Source organism: Cricetulus griseus, chromosome 4 (genome assembly GCF_003668045.3).
Source record: "Cricetulus griseus strain 17A/GY chromosome 4, alternate assembly CriGri-PICRH-1.0, whole genome shotgun sequence".
NCBI classification, from domain to species: Eukaryota; Metazoa; Chordata; class Mammalia; order Rodentia; family Cricetidae; genus Cricetulus; species Cricetulus griseus.
The window spans coordinates 55,637,074-55,657,897 of NC_048597.1; the positions used below are offsets into that span (position 1 = coordinate 55,637,074).

The 20,824-nt window shown below is 49.2% G+C and overlaps 1 protein-coding gene across 2 annotated transcripts in view; it reads right to left on the bottom strand.

Annotated features, from left to right (window-relative positions):
* Positions 1–7,636: 7,636 nt before the first annotated feature.
* Itgb5 (integrin subunit beta 5) overlaps positions 7,637–20,824 on the bottom strand; it is a 121,460-nt gene continuing 108,272 nt past the window's right edge. Inside the window, exons 11-15 of one of the 2 annotated variants that reach the window (XM_027412795.2) lie at positions 16,328–16,550; positions 12,688–12,788; positions 10,418–10,537; positions 9,650–9,787; positions 7,637–8,334 (exon numbers count right to left, since the gene is read on the bottom strand). In XM_027412795.2, the coding sequence (XP_027268596.1) occupies positions 8,195–8,334; positions 9,650–9,787; positions 10,418–10,537; positions 12,688–12,788; positions 16,328–16,550 (722 nt within the window). In that variant the 3' untranslated portion in view covers positions 7,637–8,194. Of the gene's footprint in view, positions 8,335–9,620; positions 9,788–10,417; positions 10,538–12,687; positions 12,789–16,327; positions 16,551–20,824 lie in introns of both variants that reach the window. The other variant, XM_027412794.2, reaches the window with a different exon arrangement.

A 20,824-nucleotide genomic window follows, 5' to 3' on the forward strand; every position in this document is an offset into this window, starting at 1 on the left:
CCACCTTGTGTACCATTGTACCTGTGCCCCAAACAGAATGTGGAAACCCAAGTGCTAGGATTAAAGGTGTTCAATGTTGTGCCCAGTGTGGGGTTCATAAGAATTTGTTATGTAAACAAATTCTAAATGGAAGAGAGTTTCTGACCTTTCTGTTTAACCAAGATAGCCAACTCCAAAGTTATAGACCCTATTATAGCACAAACTAAGTATGACCCCAGGCTGTGTGCCCTCACAGCATAATCCAATATCAGGTGGATCCCAGAAACTGGAATCCTAGATTCTCTAGACTTAGGCCCTCCATCTAAAACCTGACCAGCCCACTGAGCCCAGTACAGTTTTGTCTGACAGAGAGCCTCTTCAGGACCCAGTCCTGTTCCTACTGAAGCCAGTGATACTGAGACCTCCCCTTCAGGACCCAGGCCTATTTCTGTTAGGACTTTCATAACCCAAACCATAACATTTGCTGAAACTTGACTCTATCCAAATCCACAGAGCTGTGGAAGACATCTTCCCAGTATTCCCAGTGGCAGCAAGAAGCCAGCAGAATCCCATCTGACAGTCTCGGGAACATGTTCTTAGAGGTGCAACCAACAAAGCTCTGACACACAGAGAGGGAACCACAAGGAAGAACTGATGGGTTGTTCTTGGCTTGGCCTGTTTATGGCTGACTAGTTCACTGTTGCAGGAAAGCCCAGTTACTGTGATTTCACTGTTTCAGTCTGGCCTGTTGGGCCCAGAGTACAGCCAGAGCCACGCCACGACCTCCTATCCATAAAACACAGGCTGTAAAGAAAAAAGGGCTCAGCAAAACCTGAGGTTCATGATCCTGGGCTTCTACTGTGGTGAAGTGGGGACGTTGCCTCCTTTCCTCCTCTGATGCAAATATTCTGCTTCTCACTGAGGCTCTGGAAGACCAGGTTCACAGCATGCATGCACGCAGGCAGGCACACTGCTCTCAAACACACACCATGCCTGGTTTCTTTGGACTGTTCAGGATACGTCTTAGAAGGTAGAGCGTGAAGGGTGTGGATCACATGACTACACATTCAAAGTGGCACCTGAGCAGACCAGGGTGCCGGCTATGTGTCAAGCTTTCCCTATCCCTGTCATGATGCCACTGGCATTTGCACATCTGGAACTCCACTGCTGGAAGCAGAAAGCAGGGTCACTTGTCATTCCACATTGGCTAAACCATTTGCACACATGGGTGGAAAGCTTGGCATGTCAATCAGCAGACATGTACAAAACCACCTGTATACACGAGAGTTAAACAACAAAACCCCCTCACAGGGTCTGTTTGTCGCTGTAGCACACTCTGAGAGCCTTGCAGGTAACTGGAGAGAAAATCAGGGCAGTGAGCCACTCACCTAACCAAATTGTCTCCTGTGTCCTGCACCACAGATTCTGCTCAGGCAGTCTGAGGTGAGGCCTAAGCAACTGCATTTCTAATGGATGCTGCAGGGGATCTAGACATTCCTTAAAGGTGGACCTAGGCCTGTTCTCTAAGCAAAAGCTAAATAGCATGGGCTCCTGAATACAACACAGTTGTAATGAATACACAACTACCAATCCTAGTGGGGAAACAGGAACAATACCAACAGAGGGCCCAGAATAGTGTAGGACTGACCCGGATTCTGACATGGTTCAGGGAACACGGTAGCACAGAATCCTGTAGGTGGGGAAGAATCCAGGAACACCCCCCCCCCGCCCCAACCCTGCCACCCTATCCCCGCCACCACTCTCTCTCTCTCTCTCTCTCTCTCTCTCTCTTCTCTCTCTCTCTCTCTCTCTCTCTCTCTCTCTCTCTCTCTCTCTCTTCTCTCTCTCTCTCTCTCTCTCTCTCTCTCTCTCTCTCTCTCTCTCCTCTCTGTTAAGGGCTATCGTTCAGATCTGGAGTCTGCCCAGCCTCAGAGCCAGCCCTGGCCCAGCTTTACCCTTACCCATGCTGAGGTGAGTCGGTCCTGCCCTGCAGGGAAAACTCCAGTCAGAAGCCATGTTGAAGACGATAACCTGCAGAGGTCTACAGCTCCTGCTTCTACTGGTTAAAATGGCTGCCAGGATGTGTAGGAGCTCCCAGAAGCACAGGTGTAGGGCGTGTCTCCTCAAGCTGGGTGGAGCATGCACTAATAGAAGGCAATCGCTCGAACTGTTGAGGGTGGGCCCTCTCTGGACCACCTGCATCTCCTTGGCTCCTCAGAGCTTTCTGAGTCAGCTGGTCAGCTGGTTGATGGGTTTGACTCTACACCAGAGTCTGAGGGAAGGCATAGGTCACTGGCCTGACCCCTCCATTTTGTTCCTCTCTGGCTCTCGTCTCCTTCACTTTTTTTCTTTTTTGGTTTTTGTTTTTTAAAGACAGGGTTTCTTTGTATAGCCCTAGCTGCCCCGGAACTCACTCTGTAGACTAGGCTGGTCTCCAACTCATAGAAATTCACCTGCCTCTGCCTCTGCCTCCTGAGTGCCGGGATTAAAGGCTTAGGCTACCACTGCCCAGCTGACTTTTTCCGGAAAGCTTTCTCTTTTGAATTTACCTTGGGTTCCAAGGATAACAGGACTAGTTGTTTTCTGTAGTAGCCATCTTTCTGACAAAGAACCAAAACTAATTATGAGCAGTGTGCCTAAAGGGATGTGACACCCCACAGAGAGATCAATCCACATAAGAGGGCAATTACCTGTGAAGGTGAAGGGACCAGCTCCCCATTTCGGCAGCCATAACAGCGGAACACATGCTTGTCTGACCTTGCCTTAGGGCAGTGACCTATGCCCTCCCTCAGACTCTGGTGTAGAGTCAAACCCATCAACCAGCTGACTCAGAAGAGGTTAGATCATGACAAGGAACCAATCAGAAGTTAACTGGTGGCGCTATGCTTTACGGCTCTGGGTGTGCTTTATGGACAAGTGCACAGCAATGAGGAGCATAGCATAGCAACCACCCTGGGAGGGCCTATGGGCCATAACAACCAGTTGACCAATCAACACAGGGCAGGCCCTCCAAGCCTGGAGGCACACCAATCCTGAGCCTGTGCGTACCCCTAGACACTCCTCTTACGCTGCCCTATAAGATCTCTATGCAGATGGGTCGAACTGTCTTTTCTAGCCATCTGCTATGGCGGGTGGATGAAAGACCCGTTAAACAACAATAAAGCCTCGTGCAGTTTGCATCAAGCTTTCCACTCAGCCCGGTGATTGGGGTGGCCTCGGTCCTGGGCTGAGATCCCAGAGGCCTGAGCTTTCCAGGGGGTCTTACAAAGGAACCCTGGAACAGGAGCTATCATCTCGGGAAAATCAGACTGCTCCTCTCAGGGGATGAACATGATGAAAACTCAAGCACCCCTGAGAACCAGAGCTGACATAGTAATCAGTCAGACCCCAGGCCTGACCAAGACACCTGCTTTTTAGGCTGTGCCTACCCCAACCATGCCTAGGCTTCCCTCTCAGAGAAAAAAGTCAAAGTGCCTGTCAGCTCCTGGAGGACAGATTTGGAGGTCACTGAACCCCTCTAAATAAAGCTCCTTCCTCTGACAAGGCATAGAGTCTCACACCTATGATCCCAGAACTCCTGAGTTCAGGAAGGAGCATCAGAGTGCTACACAGAACAACCTGTCAAAAAAAAAAAAAGCAGGCATGGCACCTCACACCTGAAAGCCAGTACTCAAGAGGCTTGGTCAGGATGATTTTTGAGGCCAGCCTGGGCTACAAAGCAAGACCCTGTCTCTAACACACAAACAAAAAACCCAGAAAGCTCCCTTCTCTCTCTTCAGTGCTCATCCATTTGAAGGACATATTGGAAGTAGTGGCCACACCTAGTCCATGGAGACCCTCACAGTAAGGGGTTTTGCCTTAAAACTCTGCTAACAGTTGTCCTCTCAAGGTGTACAGAGCCAAGGCAGCAAAGGACACAGTATTCCAGAGGATATGGGTGCAGGGCAACAAAGCAAGGAAACACACGTGGCCGCATCAGCGTCACGGCGGGGCAGTGCCCACTGAGGGGTTCTCTGCCCTGCACAGGGCAAGGAGAGTAGTTTGAATGTACAGGACACAATTGCTCTTCTTAGAAGAGAACCATTGGAGGGTCTGCCAGGTCTTTGTCCCTACAGACCAGAACAACAAAGAAGACTGGTTTGTCTTGGGAACTAAAATTCAAAATGGTTCTGGATTAATAGTGAGACTTGTGTTTATGGGCTGGGAGATAGAGTGAAGAAATACAGCAAGATTTTGAGGCAAAGGTACAAAGATATAGAAAGGACAAGGGCAAGGTAAGAGGCTGAGAGGCCATCGTGAGTGGAAATAGTACAGGATAAGTAAGGGAAGGACAGGAATTGTCACCATACAACTAGTGTTTGTCCCGTATGCCCATCCCCGGTCAAACAGCCACAACTTGAAAACCACACCTGGAGGAACCCTGTCTCGAAACACACACACACACACACACACACACACACACACAGAGAGAGAGAGAGAGAGAGAGAGAGAGAGAGAGAGAGAGAGAGAGAGAGAGGAAAACACACTTGAATCCCAGACACTGGCTCTAGGCGTGCCCTTCAGAAATAGTTGAGCTTTGAGCATAAACAGTTTTCCCAAATCTAGGAAAACATGCTACTCACAAAGCCAAAGGTGTTAGGCTAGAAGCAGATGTTTGCTGCAACGCTGCAAGCTTCAGGACTGATAGTGACATCCACAGGCCCTGAGAAGGTAGGACTTATGCTAACCAAAGGATCCAAAGGCCAGACATGTCCTCTGTCACAGTCCATATTTTTGGTTGTCAACATAATCACATCTGAAATTAACTAAAAACCCCAAGCAGCTGGTTGCACCTGTAAGGGTTTGTTTTTTGTTTTTTGTTTTTTTTCTGAGACAGGGTTTCTCTATGTAGCCCTAGCTGCTCTGGAATTCGATCTGTAGACCAGGCTGTCCTTGAACTCACAGAGATCCACCTGCCTCTGCTTCTGCATCCTGAGTGCTGGGATTAAAGGCGTGCACCGCCACGCCTGGTGCTGTAAGGGATTTTTGGTTAATTAAGTCACTTGAAACTGGAAGACTGCCAGGTGGCACTGGCACACTCTTTTAATCCTAGCATTTGGGAGGCAAAGGCAGGTGAGTTTGAGGCCAGTCTGGCCAGAGTGAGTTCCAGGACAGCCAGGGCTACACAGAGAAACCCTGTCTCAAAAAGCCAAAAATAAACAAAAACCAAAAATAATCCAAAAAGATGAAAGGAAAGAACCAACTCCATAAATTTGTCTCAGGCCTCCACAGGTATGTTGTGGCACACCTATCCTTGTCTCCTAAATCATATTGAATACACACATATGTGGAGCTGGGTTTTGTAAAATATTCTTGTTACCACTTTCAGCTCATATTGCAACCTTAAGAAATGAAATCATGGTAGGCTTTGGGCCAGTTTCCGGGCTGCTTATGTCAAGAACTTCCAGTAGGGGGCAGAAGGACACCGAGGGCCACTGGTGCCTCCACAGGCAGCTCTTCCTCTGGGGTCACTGAGGAAACACCCCTAATTAACCTAGGCATCAGGTGGAAAAAAAGGAGCTGGTGACCCTGAGTGTTAGTCTGTGGCTCAAGAGTGTCACGTGCTCAAGGCACTGACTATGAGAAACAGGATTTGAACAAATTAATTCATGGTTTCCAGGAGACCCCAAAGTAAATGGAAGAGAAACTAAGTTTTCCCCCAGTTTAAAAGGAGGTCTCAACACCACCATTTTATTGTCCTATATGATTGTAAAGGGACTTACAGCCCCTTCTCTAAGTTCCACAAAAGGAGGGGCCCTCAGAATCAGTTCTTTGCCCCAGGTAATCAGCATCCACCCCATAGCGGGCCAAAAACAACAACAAAAAAAAGGTGTTTGGTCCAAAGCTTCTAACAGTCTGATTTGACATGAAGGTCCTATAGGCTTGAAGCACTGCAGTGGCAAAAACCATTAGAGGGGGAGGGGCTGAGATGGCTTAACAGTTACTGACTGCTCTTTCTTGGTACCCAGGTCCGTTTTCCAGAAGAACGTACATGATGGCTCACTACAGGTTAACTACAGTTCCAGGGCATCCGACACCCTCTTTTGGCACCAGGCACACATGTGGAGCACAGACATACATGCAAGCTAAACACTTACGCACATAAACACTTTTAAAAATAAATTATTTTTATCTATTTATTGAGGGTTTTCGAGACAGGGTTTCTCTGTGTAGCCTTGGCTGTCCTGGAACTCACTTTGTAGGCCACACTGGCCTTGAACTCAGAGATCCTCCAGCCTACGGAGTGCTTGGATTAAAGGTGTGTGCCACCATGCTCAGTTAAAAATCGAATTTTAAGAATCATAACATTAGTGAAAGATTTGTCAAGGAAGTGGGGCATTGTGAGTGAACCCAGGGCTTAGTACCACAGGGTCCCCTCAGCAAGCCACCTCCCCTGCCAGAGCCTGCTTATTCTGCGGGACTCAAGGCAAATAGCTCAGGAGGCTACTGGGACCCACTCATCTCCAAAGGGAATCTAAGGAGAGTTATAGCTCTGTAGGAGACTAGCTGAGATGAACTTGGGCTTTGGGCCCCAAGTGGGCCTACGGGTTTGATGAGGGAAGGTGTTAGTTAGGGTCTATTATTTACAATGTAAGAAACATTTTGTATGGACGTCACACATCTCTCTCTGCCTGTTAGCATTTTACAACATTTATTTCTATCTTTAGCAATGCAGAACAGAGATAGGAAACGTGCATGGTATAAACAGGGTTCAGGCACTATGCTGGCCTGCCTGTCACCTAGTAGAATGCACTCAGGCAGTACCCTGGCCAGCCTTTAAAAGAAAGACCTCTGCCCACTTATGCTCTCTTTCGGCTTTCTCTCCTGCTGTTCCCCTGGGGCAGACAGGACTTTTCCTGTCTCTTCTCTTCTATCCTCTCTCTGTGTCTCTTTGCCTCTTTGCTCTCTGCCTCCCCCCCCCCCCCGCGCCCCCATGCCCTTTTTAATAAAACTTCTAAGCTCTGGCTGGCTGGCATGTTTGTCCCTCTGCCTCAGTCACCCTTGCTTGCCATGGAATCCGCCAAGGTCCCCCTCAAGCTTTATCATAAGACATGGTTTGTACAGTTTCTGTAAGCAACACCCGGAGGCCCAATGGAACCCGCTCATTCCTCTTGAAGCACCTTATCTGCCAAGTACCACAGGGAGCACTGCTCTGGAGTATCAGTCTGGTTCAAGTTCTCTTCCTGAGAGGATTTATGGACATGTCAGCCTCTACTGGGGAGCACTCAAAGGGAGGCAGACACATACCAGAGAGTATGAAGCCAACTGTCTTAGTTAGCGCTTCTGTTGCTGTGAAGAGACCTGGATGATCATGGCAACTCTTATAAGGGAAAGCATTTAATTGGGGCTGGCTTATAGTCCAGGTTTAGTTCATTATTGCTATGGTGGGAAGCATGGCAGACGAAAGCAGATATGGTGCCGGAGAGAGAGTTGACAGTTCTATATCTGTATTAGCAGGCAGCAGGAAGAGAGATACTGGGCCTGGCTTGGACATTTGAAACCCCAAAGCCCTCCCAGAGTTATACACTTCCACCAACAATTTGCCATCTCATAACAGTGCCACTCCCTGTGGGCCTCTGGGGGCCATTTCCATTCAAACCACCACACCAACAGAAAGTTGCTTGGATTCAGTCTTTACTTCCAATCCCAGAAAATCTTTTCTTTTCATTTCAAAAGTACTAAACAGACATGGACAAGAAGGAAAAAGCTATCATTTACAAGGTGTATACCTTCAACAGGCGCCTCCCCAAATCCATCACCAACACCCACAGATACCAGGCAGTCCTCAGGGAGCCAGTAATCAGATCTACATCATAAACGCGTGACCTTTTTATTTCATAGCAAAACCAACCAGCCCAAAAAAGCCAGGCTGCACGCTGGCTTTGTGCACGCAGACTCTTCTAGATACCGTCTTGTCTGGCCAGGCGGGGAAGGGAGGGGCAGCCCAGTCTTCAGCAGTTCATGGAGACAGCAAGCTGGAGACAGCAGGGAAGCCGAGAATGCCAGAGTGTCCTTGCTTCTCCTGGCTTGAAGGGAAGTGGCCCTCATGTGTCCCTGGACTGTAGCCACATGGTCAGCTACCTCCTGTGTGGGTAGCAGGGCCCTAAGGCTCCATGGAGGGCATCTCGTTGCTTGCCTAGCTAGCGTGAGCAAGTGGAAAGCAATCCAAGACGTGTCAGTCTTTGTCCTCAGTCCCCCTCCAGCCATTCAGAAGGGGCCTCAGTCCACTGAGCCGTTGTAGGATTTGTTGAACTTGTTGAAGGCGAAATCTACGGTGTGTGTGGAGATGGGTTTTCTGTACAGGGGGTTGGAAGCCTGTGATCATGAGAGAGCACAGGTGTTAGTTCAGCCTCAGGTCTAGCACCTCCAGGGATGCCTGCCTTGGGCTTGCTCTGTGCTCTGGGGCACTCCCTCCCCTCTCTTCATCTCTGAAATGGGGGGCTCAGGCAGGCCTTGTAGCCTGAACAGACAGCCTTTATCTCTGGGGAGTCAGAGTTATTTTCTCTGAGCTCAGCTCTCCTGAACAGAAGCTTCAATAGCAAGTAGACGAACAGGGTGTGCCTGGGGCAGAAGGACTTGCTCATATGGTCATCTGTGGTGATATCTTGCTTATACAAATAAAGATGTCTGGGGGGTCAGAGAATGGAGCTTGCCACTAGCTAACCAAAGAGGTTTGGGGATCTGTGACAGACAGGAAGTGAGGTAGCTGGGCAGAAACAGGATATAAACAGGGAGAAACAGGAATCACTCGCTTGTCTTCTGAGATGCTAAGGAGGTAAGGTGTGCTGTGACTTGCTCCTCCTCTCTGATCTCTCAGCATTTCCCTCTATTTCTGACTCCAGCTTTTTATTATCTAGACCAATTAAGAACTCCATTTATAGCCATCCAACCAGACCTGGGAGCTTGAGCCTTTTTCTTAGGCTGGGTCTCGGTATCACTGAGCCTGCCTCTGGCACTGTGCCCCACAGCAGTCAGTCCCAGCATGGACCAGAGGTCTACGTGCCCCTGAAGTCTTCCAGGTGTGTGATTCTCCCATCCAGTAGTGAAGATGTCGATTCTTCATTGTGCATAGATTTGTTTGTTTGTTCTGTGATACCAGGGACTGAGCCCAGAGCCTTGTGCATGCCAGGCAAGCACACTACCACTGAACTACACTAAAAATAAATAAATAAATAAATAAATAAATAAATAAATAAATAAATAAAATTTTTAAAAATTTTTTGTATGTGTGTTCTATCTGCATGTATGCCTGCAGGCCGGAAGAGGGCATCAGATCACATTATAGATGGTTATGAGCCACCACGTGTCTGCTAGGAATTGAACTCAGGCCCTCTGGAAGAGCTATCAGTGTACTTAATCACTGAGCCATCTCTCCAGCCCCTGGTTATTTTTATTTTGAGGCAGGGTTTTGGTAAGGAAGGCTAACTTTGAACTTCAAGTCCTGTTGCCTCTGGAACAGCTGGGATTAGAGGTGTGTAGGTTGTATACCACCACGCCTAGCTCATTCTTTGTTTCATTGATTGTTTTTAATAACGAAGATACCGCTGCCTTTGGCCTTCACTCTAGGCCAGCAGCCTCTCTGTTACCCATCCTCCACTTACCATTTCATAGCGTGCCCTGGAACGCTCACTCTGGAACTTGGCAAACTCTCGGCGGTCATGGATGGTGACAAGCAGTTTCCAGATGGCCAGGAGTGCCATCCCAATCAGAAGGATGCTGCCAACCACAGCCAGCAGGATGGTCATAGCATTGGGGGCACTTGCACACTCTGAAAGGGACCGGGAGGCAGGTTAGGCAAAGCATCTCCTGCACACCTCCACCTTCTGACTGCAGTTACATCAGAGATGAAAGGTTGCCTCTCTTGGGCTCAACTTGTAAATTGAGTTCTGTGATCCGGAACCTGCAAACCTTTTTCTGCTCCCTCCCCAATCCAAAAACTGAAATGGCTGACTATATAGAAATTGCAGTCACTCTGAAGACAGGCTGTTAGTCCCAGTGCACAGAACACAAGACAGAATTGTTGGTACTGACAGGCCGTTGTGAGCCAGATGATCCCCAATTTAAGGGACACCCCAGTCCTGGTGGACCAAGTGTCCTGCACCCTCTCTGCAAAACCTCTTAAGCAAGCGTGCTAAAGTTTCCTCCATTGTAACACTGCACAGCAACATTCCCAAAGCTCTACTGCCCCACCCCAGCCCTCTGCCTCAACAGTATGGCCGGCTGGTGTGCCCCTCACAGGCACTTTCAGACAGGGTCTCCTGTAGGCCAGGCTGACCTTTAAGTGCCCTGAATTTTTCATTTCTCTGTCTCTACCTTCCAGAGTGCTGGGTTCACAGGCACCACATAGGGACTGGCACAAGAAAGCAGGACCAGGATGGCCCCCTGGGCTCTGACCTACCTGGCTCCCTGAGGACTGTCAGGTTGGACCTCCCATTGGGCAGGTCTGTGTAGCTGAACATCATGACGCAGTCCTTAGCAGTTTTGTAGAAGCAAAGCACAGCCTCCTGGTCATCTTTGACTAGGAGAGAAGCAAGCAGAATCACCCTGAGCATCTCTCTGGGAAACGCTGAAACCGTCGATGGACAAGGGTGGAAGCTAAGCACCCCAGAAAAAGATGAGAGACTTAAAAGGGACTGAAGGGCTTTTAAATGAGCTCAGATTTCTCCTATCAAGGTCCAGGGCTGAGTTTATTGCTTTGGGGACATGTGGTTCCCATAAGGATTGTCAGCTCTCTGAAGTGTTGGCTAGTGGTGACATGAAATAAAAGAAGCCTTCAATGATTGGGAGTGGGCATGGATGAATGCAACGGGATGCAACAGGCTTGAGTGAGTATCTGCCTTTGGAAACTGGCCCAGTCTGCAGGGCTGACTTAACTAAAGAAGACAAGAGGATGCTCTCCCCCAAGAGCTGGAATTCAGGGTGCCAAGTCTCTTTGGATGAAAGGCCAGCTTCGTGGTGGTACTCCACACTGACACTGTGAGCCTCTGCCAGAGGTCAGGCCATTAAAGGCCCAGCTCTGTCTGTGACTGGTCTCATTTCTGACAAACTCCTTCCTCAGCTGACACCCTTCTCTTTTCCCACATGACCCTTGACTAGAGTGGACAGTGTAACTGTCCTCCCAGGCACCAGGAAAAGGTTTTTCTCTTTTTTTCTTTTGTTTTTTTGAGACAGGGTTTCTCTGTAGCTTTGGGGCCTGTCCTGAAACTCACTCTGTAGACCAGGCTGGCCTCGAACTCACAGAGATTTGCCTGCCTCTGCCTCCCGAGTTCTGGGATTAAAGGCGTGTGCCACCAACGCCCGGCAAGGGTGTGCATCTTTAAAAGCACAAGGAAGAACAGGACGCCAAGTCACACAATTATAATCCCAGTGCTTGGGAGTCTGAGGTAGGAGGATAGAAAGTTTGAAGTCAACCTGGGATATATAGTGAGAGCAATATAAAAACAAACAATATGATAAGGCCGGGCATGGTGGCACACACCTTTATTCCCAGCACTTGGGAGGCAGAGGCAAACAAACAAATAAAGCATGCAAGTCAGCCAGCCAGCCAGCCAGCCAGCCAGCCAGCCTAGGGATAAGTGGTAGACAGAGCATGTACTTCTCTGCAGAGTCCGCTGAGAGGACTGGGCTAGGAAGGAGACATGCACAAAGGGCAGGCTTGCTTGTGGGAGGTGGGAAGGGAGCCCTTTCTTCTTTCTCACTACATGTGCTTCATGTAAGAGAAGATCAGCCAGGCCCTGGATAGCAAACTTGGGAAGGGCTGGCCACATGATAGGTGCTCCCCGAATGCTTGCAGGGTAAATAGATTCAGTATATTTTTGATTGACTCCATGCCAATAAGTCAATCAAAGCCCGGGAAGGGGGAACAAGAGCGTGGATAAAGAGAGAAGAAAGAAGCCAGGACCAAGACAGACAGAGCCAGGGCCAGGAGTTTATATTACAGCAGCTGAAGGTCAAGGCACAGGGCAAGCCTGCTAGCATTGGCGAGCCTTGGATGGACATTCCCCCTTCAGATATGCAGTCCCTCAGGAACTGTTTAATCACTTCAAAATGTAGCCAATTTAGGAAACTCACAATGTTCTACCAGTGCCCAGAAATGTCCACATGGGTTAGCGTATAATCTCTACTCTACCCTTTCTCAAATGACATTGCCTACTGTGGACATTTTAAATAGCATCATGTAATACCTATGCTTTTTTCTGTCCAGCGTCTTTCACTTAGGCCAATGTTTTGGAGGCTCATATGTGTTATCATATCAGTGCTTTGCTCTTAACTGTGGTAAAAATAATATTCCATTATGGATGGATATAGAACATTTACTTCATCACTCATCAGTTAATGAACAACCGACTATCACAATCAATGCTATGAACATGTGAAAACCAAGCCCAACTCTTTGGGGCATATACCTCAGAGGGGAATTGTTAGGTTGTGCAATGATTCTGAGTAGCTTTTTGTGCATCTGCAAACTGATTTCTGCATGACATTCCTGCCAATAGTATGTGAGGGTCCCATCCCATGATCCCTTTGCAGAGCTAACAATCATGCAAAGAAAGCTACGCTGGGCTTGACTCAAGGCTGAGACCATTTGCTCTCCAGGCAGAAAACAAACCCCTAGAAGCTGGCCAAGGTTCACAGAGACAGTTGTCCATGGTTACCCAGGGTACTCACCAATGGTGTCTACCCACGTGACCACCTCCTCTTTGCACTGGTGGTGGCAGGTCTGGTTGTCAGGTTTCCCCAAGTGAAGCAGCAAGCATTCTACACAGTCTCTGAAAAAATTCATGTGGGAATTAGCTGCTGTGTAATGCCCCAAAGGTTCAGCTGCACTCCTGAAGTCTGGCCTTGGGGACAAGATGCTCTGACATCTTGCTGGTGTTAAAAGGAAGCCCCGGGGCTGAAGAGATGGCTCAAAGGTTAAGAGCACTGGCTGCTCTTCCAGAGGTCCTGAGTTCAATTCCTAGCAACCACATGGTGGCTCACAACCATCTGTAATGAGATCTGATGGTCTGCAGGGATATATGCAGACAGAATACTGTATACATAATAAATACATATTTTAAAAAAAAGGAAGCCCCAGGGTCTCAGAGAGGTCTGAGTGAGTTTAGAGGTGTATATGGTATACAGTTCAATTTGCCAGCTGCCGACCTTCCCAGTACTGACAGCAGGAACCAAATCTGCGCCTTGCTACAGTGAGAAGTAGGCTCCATGGAAGAGGTGTTCAGCGAATAACAACTGGTCCATGGGGCACCTCCACATTCCTGGGGCCAGTGCCTGAAGCCCTTGTGTTACCCCAAGGTAACAAGGGCTTTTAACAGTAAGTCTCGATGCCTGGGCTCAACTGAACCCTCAGAGCTGGCCTCTAGGATGGGGCTTCCTGGCAAGTCTGATGCCTGGAAGGACTGATCACCACTGTCTGGGTACCTTGGCCTCCCACCCCCTCCAATTCCCACATGGTGTCTGCCTGCCAGCATCCTTCAGGGCATGCTGGCCACTTACCTGGTAATTGGTCTACACCAAAGCTAGTGTATTTTATAACAGATGCCTTCTCTAGAAAATGGATGAGTCAAAAAAGAGGCCCTCTCAGTTCCCCACCACCCACCTTTGGGTGACTGCATGTGAAGATGCTTAATTAAAACACCCCATTGACCAGCTATTACATTCTACATCATCAAACCCAGGTCCTGAGGTTACATGGTAATAGAAAATGTAGGGACACAGGAGGGAGGCCAGGCCTCAGCCAAGCCACTGTTAAAGTTTGTGAGAGAGGAAGGGTCTCTGCCTCCTTGGAAGGACCAGGTGGTGCCATAGGAAAAGCAAACTCCATGGCAGAATGGGTAGGGTCAAGTAGCCCAGGGGACAGCAAGTCTCAGGGCTCTAGGGGAGTGGCACATGAAAGTCTAAGGACACAAGAGGGGATGCTAGAGCCAGGTATACAGACGAGGTTCTGTGACCCTGAAGTAAGGGGTAACCCCACAAAACCTCAGCCAGCCACAAGGAGGCAGATCACCCTACTTATCTCACAGGGAACCCAAAGAACTGGCTGTCTAGAAAGCTCCCTGGTACTGGAGGGAGCGCCATCATACAGTAGGGCCACTCCACAGAGGATGCTGAGACCCAAGAGGAGAAGCACATATCAGGTCCCCTCCCAGTGTCCTGCCTCCCAGACATGCTCCGACCACCATCTAGACATTGATAAGGACTGGGCAGAGGGCAGATCATGAAGAGAGAGGGCTGTAACTTTCTCCAGAGGACACTGAGATGCTTGGGGAATTTAACTACTCCTCTCCTTGGGCTGATCTCACACAGACACTTTAGAGGAGCCAGGCAGTAAGGCTCATATTTGTCTCTTGCTCTGCCTGGTCCCTCCTCCCACCCTCACCCCTCAAGGTAGTCAGGCTTGGCCAGGAGCCAGAAAGGGGTGGCTCCATCTTTGGCCATTCATGCTGACCCTTGCTGGACCTTCCGCCAGCCTCCTGGATCAGCACATGGCAAACAGGATGCCTGGTTTCCGGTTGGCTCGACCCCCTGCCCCCCCACACACACCCCAAGATATTCCACTGTATTAATACAACTCCATGTCCCCTCTAGGACACACTCCATACAACCCATATGGATATGGGTACAGCAGCCTAGCGCTGGGCTCCCTAACCCCCAGAAACTCAGGCTGCACTGTAGTTATTTATTAAAGCATGTCTGCCCCGTTACAAAAACAGGCCATTCCGAGAGCTTGTGCAAGGCATGTTAATTAAAATCAGCTGGAGTCGAGTGTGACCTCACCAAAGTGAAGGGTGTGTTTGGTTAGTTCTAGAACACGAGGGATGAAGGACTAAAATATTCAAAACCTCTCAGAAAACACAAAGCAGGAAAATGGCCTAAAATTTCATTATCAAAAGAACTTTGTTTAAAAAAAAAAAAGAAAGAAAAATTTCCATTATGCCATGAAAGAGACAGGTCAGTGTGGTCCTGGGATAGATCAGAAGGGCCAGTCCCTATCTTTGGGCTTTCTTAGCTTTTCAGACATTTTATTAAAGCAAGGGTTGTTTTTCCATGAGGCCTTTTAACCGCTGAGACAACCCCACATTACCTGTGGCTCCGTAGGAAGGTAAGGAGGCTTCCGCTCCCTTTTACTGTCTCCATGTGCTGCCCCAGCTTGGCCCACTCCCCAGGGTCTGCTGGAAATTGGGGCCAGAGGGGTACCTTGGACACAGCATGCTGACTAGAGCTGCGATCCCACCCACACGGGCATGGTGTCTGGGCCACTCCCTCCCTATCTTGCCTCTCAATCTACAGGCAGGTTCAGTTGCCCATGCCCAGGGCTGTCTATGGCACATGGCCAGGAAGGGTCAAGCCACTCTGAACGTTTCTGAACACAGCTGACCAGCAGCAATCACAGGCTCTGTGAGCATGAACTCACTTCATTATCAGCCTGGCCAGACATTAGCAGGGAAATCTGCCAAAAGAAAATCACAACTGTGCTCCTTTGCCAAAGAATAACACTGCCTGCATCACCACTTGCTTCTGCTTAGTGCCCAGCTTCCCCCGCTGCCTGGCTCCTCAGCACCAAGGATGACACAGCTGTTTCCCAGCAAGTTCTGACAGCCAGTGTCACGCCTGTGGTCCAGGCAGCACCGTGGCTTGACTGTTGCAACTGACCTGTGTTGCACCATGGTAGTGGGTGTGAAGAGCAGAGCCCAGGATGGTCATGGGGTGTGTGTGACCTGACTCTGGACCGAGCCCGTGACAGAAGCCTAGACAAGCTCTACATTCAGCCCGACTCTATTATCAGCATAAATAGAGCAGAAAAATCCCAAAGCCCCTGCACTCGCTTCAGGCATCCCTATCTAGGTCGGCGCCCTTCCATCCCATTTGCCTTCTGATTACATTTTGTTTAATGCAGCAGTTCCCACGGGCCTGGTCTATGAAGCATTGTTTGGGAGATGCTCTGCGGAAGATCAAAGGCATTTGGGAAAGAACGCACACGGCATTCCCTTTAGAGAACACATGATGGCATACCCCAGGCTCTGTGTTGTCTAGACCCAGCACCAGCTTCATCTCATTTATCACTCTGCAATCTTTAAACTTGCTTAGATGGATTAGTGATCTTGTTTTTATGAATGGTTTTACTTTCCTTCCACCAATCCCCGCCCCGCCCCCCAGACACCCAGCATTTCATGGCCGTTGTTTTGGTGACCCTTAGCACAAGTTTTGGTTGGCAGCCTATGTGTGGACCACAGGCACAAGAGGCCAGCTGGGGAGGGTGCCTGGTGAAAGACAGGCCTAGGGTGAGGGCAGAAGAGCAGGCCCTCACCTCTTGGAGCTGCAAGCATCTGGGCAGGTTGGGCACTTCTCACATGTTTCTCCAAAGGCTCCAGGCTCTGTACACTGGCACTGCCCACAGACACAGCGGCCACGGTCACTGCAGATCTGTCCATCCTTGGCCCGGCATGTGCTGATGTCCGTTGAACAGTTACAATTGTCCCCAATGTAACCTGCATGGCATTTGCATTCTCCACAGTGACACTCGCCGTGGCCTAAAAGGACACACACATATATCAGTCAGGGCTTGTCAGTCTTTACATATGAGCACACACCACCCAGGGCCTGCATGTGCCAGGGTGAGGAATCCCACAGAGAATGGGGCACTGGCTTTGTCCTCAGAGAGGGCCTGGTGATGCCACAGGATAATATTCATGACCTGGCAGAGTGTAGCCTGGTGCTTCGACTGGTCCAGACACACTGGTCAAGTCACAACACAAAACCAGAAAAGCATCCTGATTCAGTGGATGTGTGAAAATAGTCCCCCAATATGCCCATTTCAGAAACTGTGACTATGGCAAGGCAAAGCTGCAGATGGGATTAAGCAGAGCAGCCTCTTCTGGAAGGTCCAGCTGGGTCCTAAACCTAGCAAATAGGTACTTACAACAGGAGCAGGGGTGACTACAGAAGGTGACTAGGGGGCAACAGAAGCAAGACACTCTGCAGCTGGCTTTGAAGATGATAACCAAGAAATGCAAGAAGCTGGAAAAAGCTAGCACCTCCAGGGGTGTGAGGAGCGCAACCACACAGACACCCCGACATCAGTCAGGGGAAACAAGCTCGGACATCTGACCTCCTCTGTGATCTAAGAGAACAGATCCAGACTGCTGGAATGCAGAAAACATATGGTGATTTGTTACTGGTCCAACCAAAACCAAGCACAGCCATGCTTCCGGAGTCCTACTGAGATTTTGACTTGCTCTGGCGCTGGGGCCCTGCAGTCTCTACACAGAGGACTACAGAGCCTCAGCCCTCAAAGGCACTCAAGTACTCTTGCAGTAGTGTCTGTCATGGACTGTGGTGCTGTTGGCTCCGTCCATTCTCACAGTAACCCATGAGGGATGAAACTGACACACACAGAAGAGACAGCCAATGGAAGGTCACCCAGGTAGCTGCAGGAGACCCGAAGGAGTCAGCCCAGTTCCTTGTTCTGAACTCCTGCCCAGAGCAGGCTTGGCCATCATAAGAACCTACTGGGGCAACCTAGTTCTCCTCGCTCGGATGGATCCTGTCCCCAGCCTGTCAGGGAGGAGGTTGTAACAGAAATTAAATTGGCAAATTGCCATGTGCTTGCAAAAAGCGGACTCTTGGGAACAAGAGCACGTCTATTTCAAATGTCCTCTGAAAACGTCCTGAGCAGGCTGGCCCCCTGGCCCTGTGACAGTGAATAGCTAAGGGTATTTCAGGCATTGTGCCCTTGAGAACAGCTGGAAGGCCAACCGTTTCCAACAGAGGTTACTACTGTTTACCCCATTGTATGAAAATGCCTGCGGCCGGAAGTAGACACGCAAGCACACCTTCAGAAAACACTCTGCTCTGCCTAGGACTCTCAGTCAGAAATCTCAGCAGACCAGGTGATGTTTGTTCACTCTCTTCATCAGGTCCCCAGCCGTCTCTGTCAGATGGACCAAGTGCCCAATTGGATGTTTTTGCTATCTGTCTTCTACCTCTTGCTACGTGCCTAGCAAACACACTCATTCAAAACAAAAAGCATAGCTACCGTAGAAGGTTCAGTTTGGAACAGGGAGGCATTGTCTCAGGGTTCTGCAGGCATCAAGGGCAGCAGCATCACTGCTTGGAGAACTGAGCGAGCACCTTCTGGGGACAAGGAGGGTGTCCTGAAGAGCATGGACACTGCTGTGTCCTTGGTCCTCTGGGGATCTCAATTTAACAGCTCACTTTTCCAAAGGTTTGTTTTTATTTGTGTGTCTCTGTGGGTGGTTATGTGCATACATGAGGTGGGAGTCCACAGATCCAGAAGGGGGTGTCAGACCCCTTGGAGAGGAACTTAACAGACTCTTGTGAGCGTCCTGACATGGGTGCTGGGAACTGAACTCCGGTTGTGCAAGAACAGTAAGTGCTATTAACCACTGAGTCATCTCTCCACTCATGAAATGGCTCATTTAAAAAAAAGTTGACTGTTGCTGGGCAGTGGTGGCGCAAGCCTTTAATCCTAGCACTTGGGAGGCAGAGGCATGCGGATCTCTGTGAGTTTGAGGCCAGCCTGGTCTCCAGAGCGAGTTCCCGGACAGCCAGGGCTACACAGAGAAACCTTGTCTTGAAAAAAAAAAAAAAGTTGACTGCTTTTTCGGTCTATCTTCCTCCTCGGTATCCCATTGCTTAAGGCCGACATCATCAAGAAAACCAGGAGTTTGCATGTACTGAGCATCCGCCCGTAGATGAGTACAAGACAGGAAAGCACAGCTTTGGGTGTCATCATGGTGGGGATCAGTGTGTTCACCTCCACTTTGGAGTCAGTTATTCTGACACTGGAACCCAGCATGCTCCTGGCCTCTACTGGATCCGGTCTACAATACTGGTTAGGACCTAACTTCAGACAGACTCTTCACTAGTCACTCAAATAGGAGCCTGGCCCTCTTCCTCTGGCTCATGTCCTCTGTAGTACCCACAACCTGCAAGGGACAGGAGGACCATCTGGAGTGTCCCCGTGTCCCAGCCCTCCTTCACACAATAGCCTCTCCACTCCACCCTGGTGCTCTGAGCTACAGAGCATTTCAAAGGCGGTGCTGCAGCATATGGCCAGACCTCTAGGAAGGGAAGAATGCCAGGCAGACCAGAAGGCTGAGGAATGCAGCTCACACCACACAGGAGCTGGCATGAGACATGGATGCCACAGGAAAGTGCCCGTACAAGGTCACGGGTTTATGGAATTCAGGGTGACCACTGCCTCTCTGCCAGCATGTGACCTGAGGCCAGATGAACCCCCATAAGGGTCTTCAAAGGTGAAATGGGTCCAACCTGCACAAACCCCCCGCTCTCACCCTGGGGACTGTGTTGGTCAAGTTAAACTGAAGTAGTTCATGGCTGAAGGCAACCTTTGCTCAACATTTCATTATGGGAAAACTGGAGAAAAGGTAAAGACTTTGCAATAGATATCCAAACACTTCCATCCAGTACTCTGCCAGTACATGTGGCTTTATTATAGCCATCCATTCATCATGTGTATTATTTTTAATGCATTTCAGAGTCAACTTTAGGGGGGAGTATCATTTTTCATTTTCTATTTTGAGGCAGGCTTTCGCTAAGTTGTCCAAGCTGCCTTGAATTCACACTATTGTTCAGGCAGGCCTTGGAGTCCTGATCCTCCCTCCAGCCTCAATCTCCCAAGGTTTATCCAGGGAACAATAATACAATATGGTTCTGACACTCTCCAATAGCCCACACATCACAACCTTCCCATGAAGCAAGGCTGTAAGAGTTGCAGAAGGCATGGCTGCTACTCTACTTCCCACAACTAGGAGCTGTTTCAGTAAAATGCACTGTTTCCTTTCTGCCTCTGTCTTTGGCAGCACTATAAAGTGATCCACATGTAATTTCAAACAGCATCCCAATATATCCAAGTTTTGGAGGTGTGCATTACTCCATGGCAGGGCTAGGTTTGCAGTTCAGGATGTGTGTTAAAGGAAAGGAAGCCTTGCTTTTCTGGTGATCAAGTATCTGCGCTCAAAGGTCATCTTACTATAGAATGGGCATGCTTGGCAGAGGTGCCAGAGCTCTGTAGTCCCACCATGATGGCTGAGCAGCAAGGAAGCCCCACTTGCTTGTGAGCACATCTGATATCCTGTAGGTCCCCGAGCTCCAACCACCCAGTCCAAGGTTACTGTAGCTGAGTGGGCTCCAGATCCAGACAGCAAGAGACGGTGGAAGCTGACGATACAAGAGAGGCCATCATGGGCTCTTGGAGGGAACCAGAGACGCAATGTGTCCTCAAAGCATCCCCTACCTGCACTGCAGTGCCGACATGACAAGCAAATGAAGCAGCTGTTAAGTAGACAGACAGAGTGTGAAAGTCTAGCCTACCTGGGAGAGGACTCTCAGAGCAGCAGTGAACAGGCTGCTGGACATAGAAAATCCCCACATGTGGCTTTGGGGCTTCCAGTATTTAAGGATTCCAAAGCAATCTCAAAGAAAACCCAAAGAGAAAGGACAGCCAAGGCCTGTACTTGGTGATGCTTTGGAGGCCACCATCACTCATGTCCTTAAAGGAATCTTATCCCCAGTAGAGACTCTAATAGTTACAGTTTGGTGACCATCTGGCTGCTCACTGCCTTTTAAGGATAGCAAAAGAGTTAGGGAGGTGGTTTAGTGGTAGAATTCAAGTCGGACATGCACAGGGCCTCGGCTTCACACATAAAAGCACCACATAGCACACATCATAAAAGGTAAAAGAACTTAGGTGAAGATGTGACGTCTGCCACTGTGTCTTCCTTGACACTGGCTGTTATTCCTATCTAATAATAGGGATCTT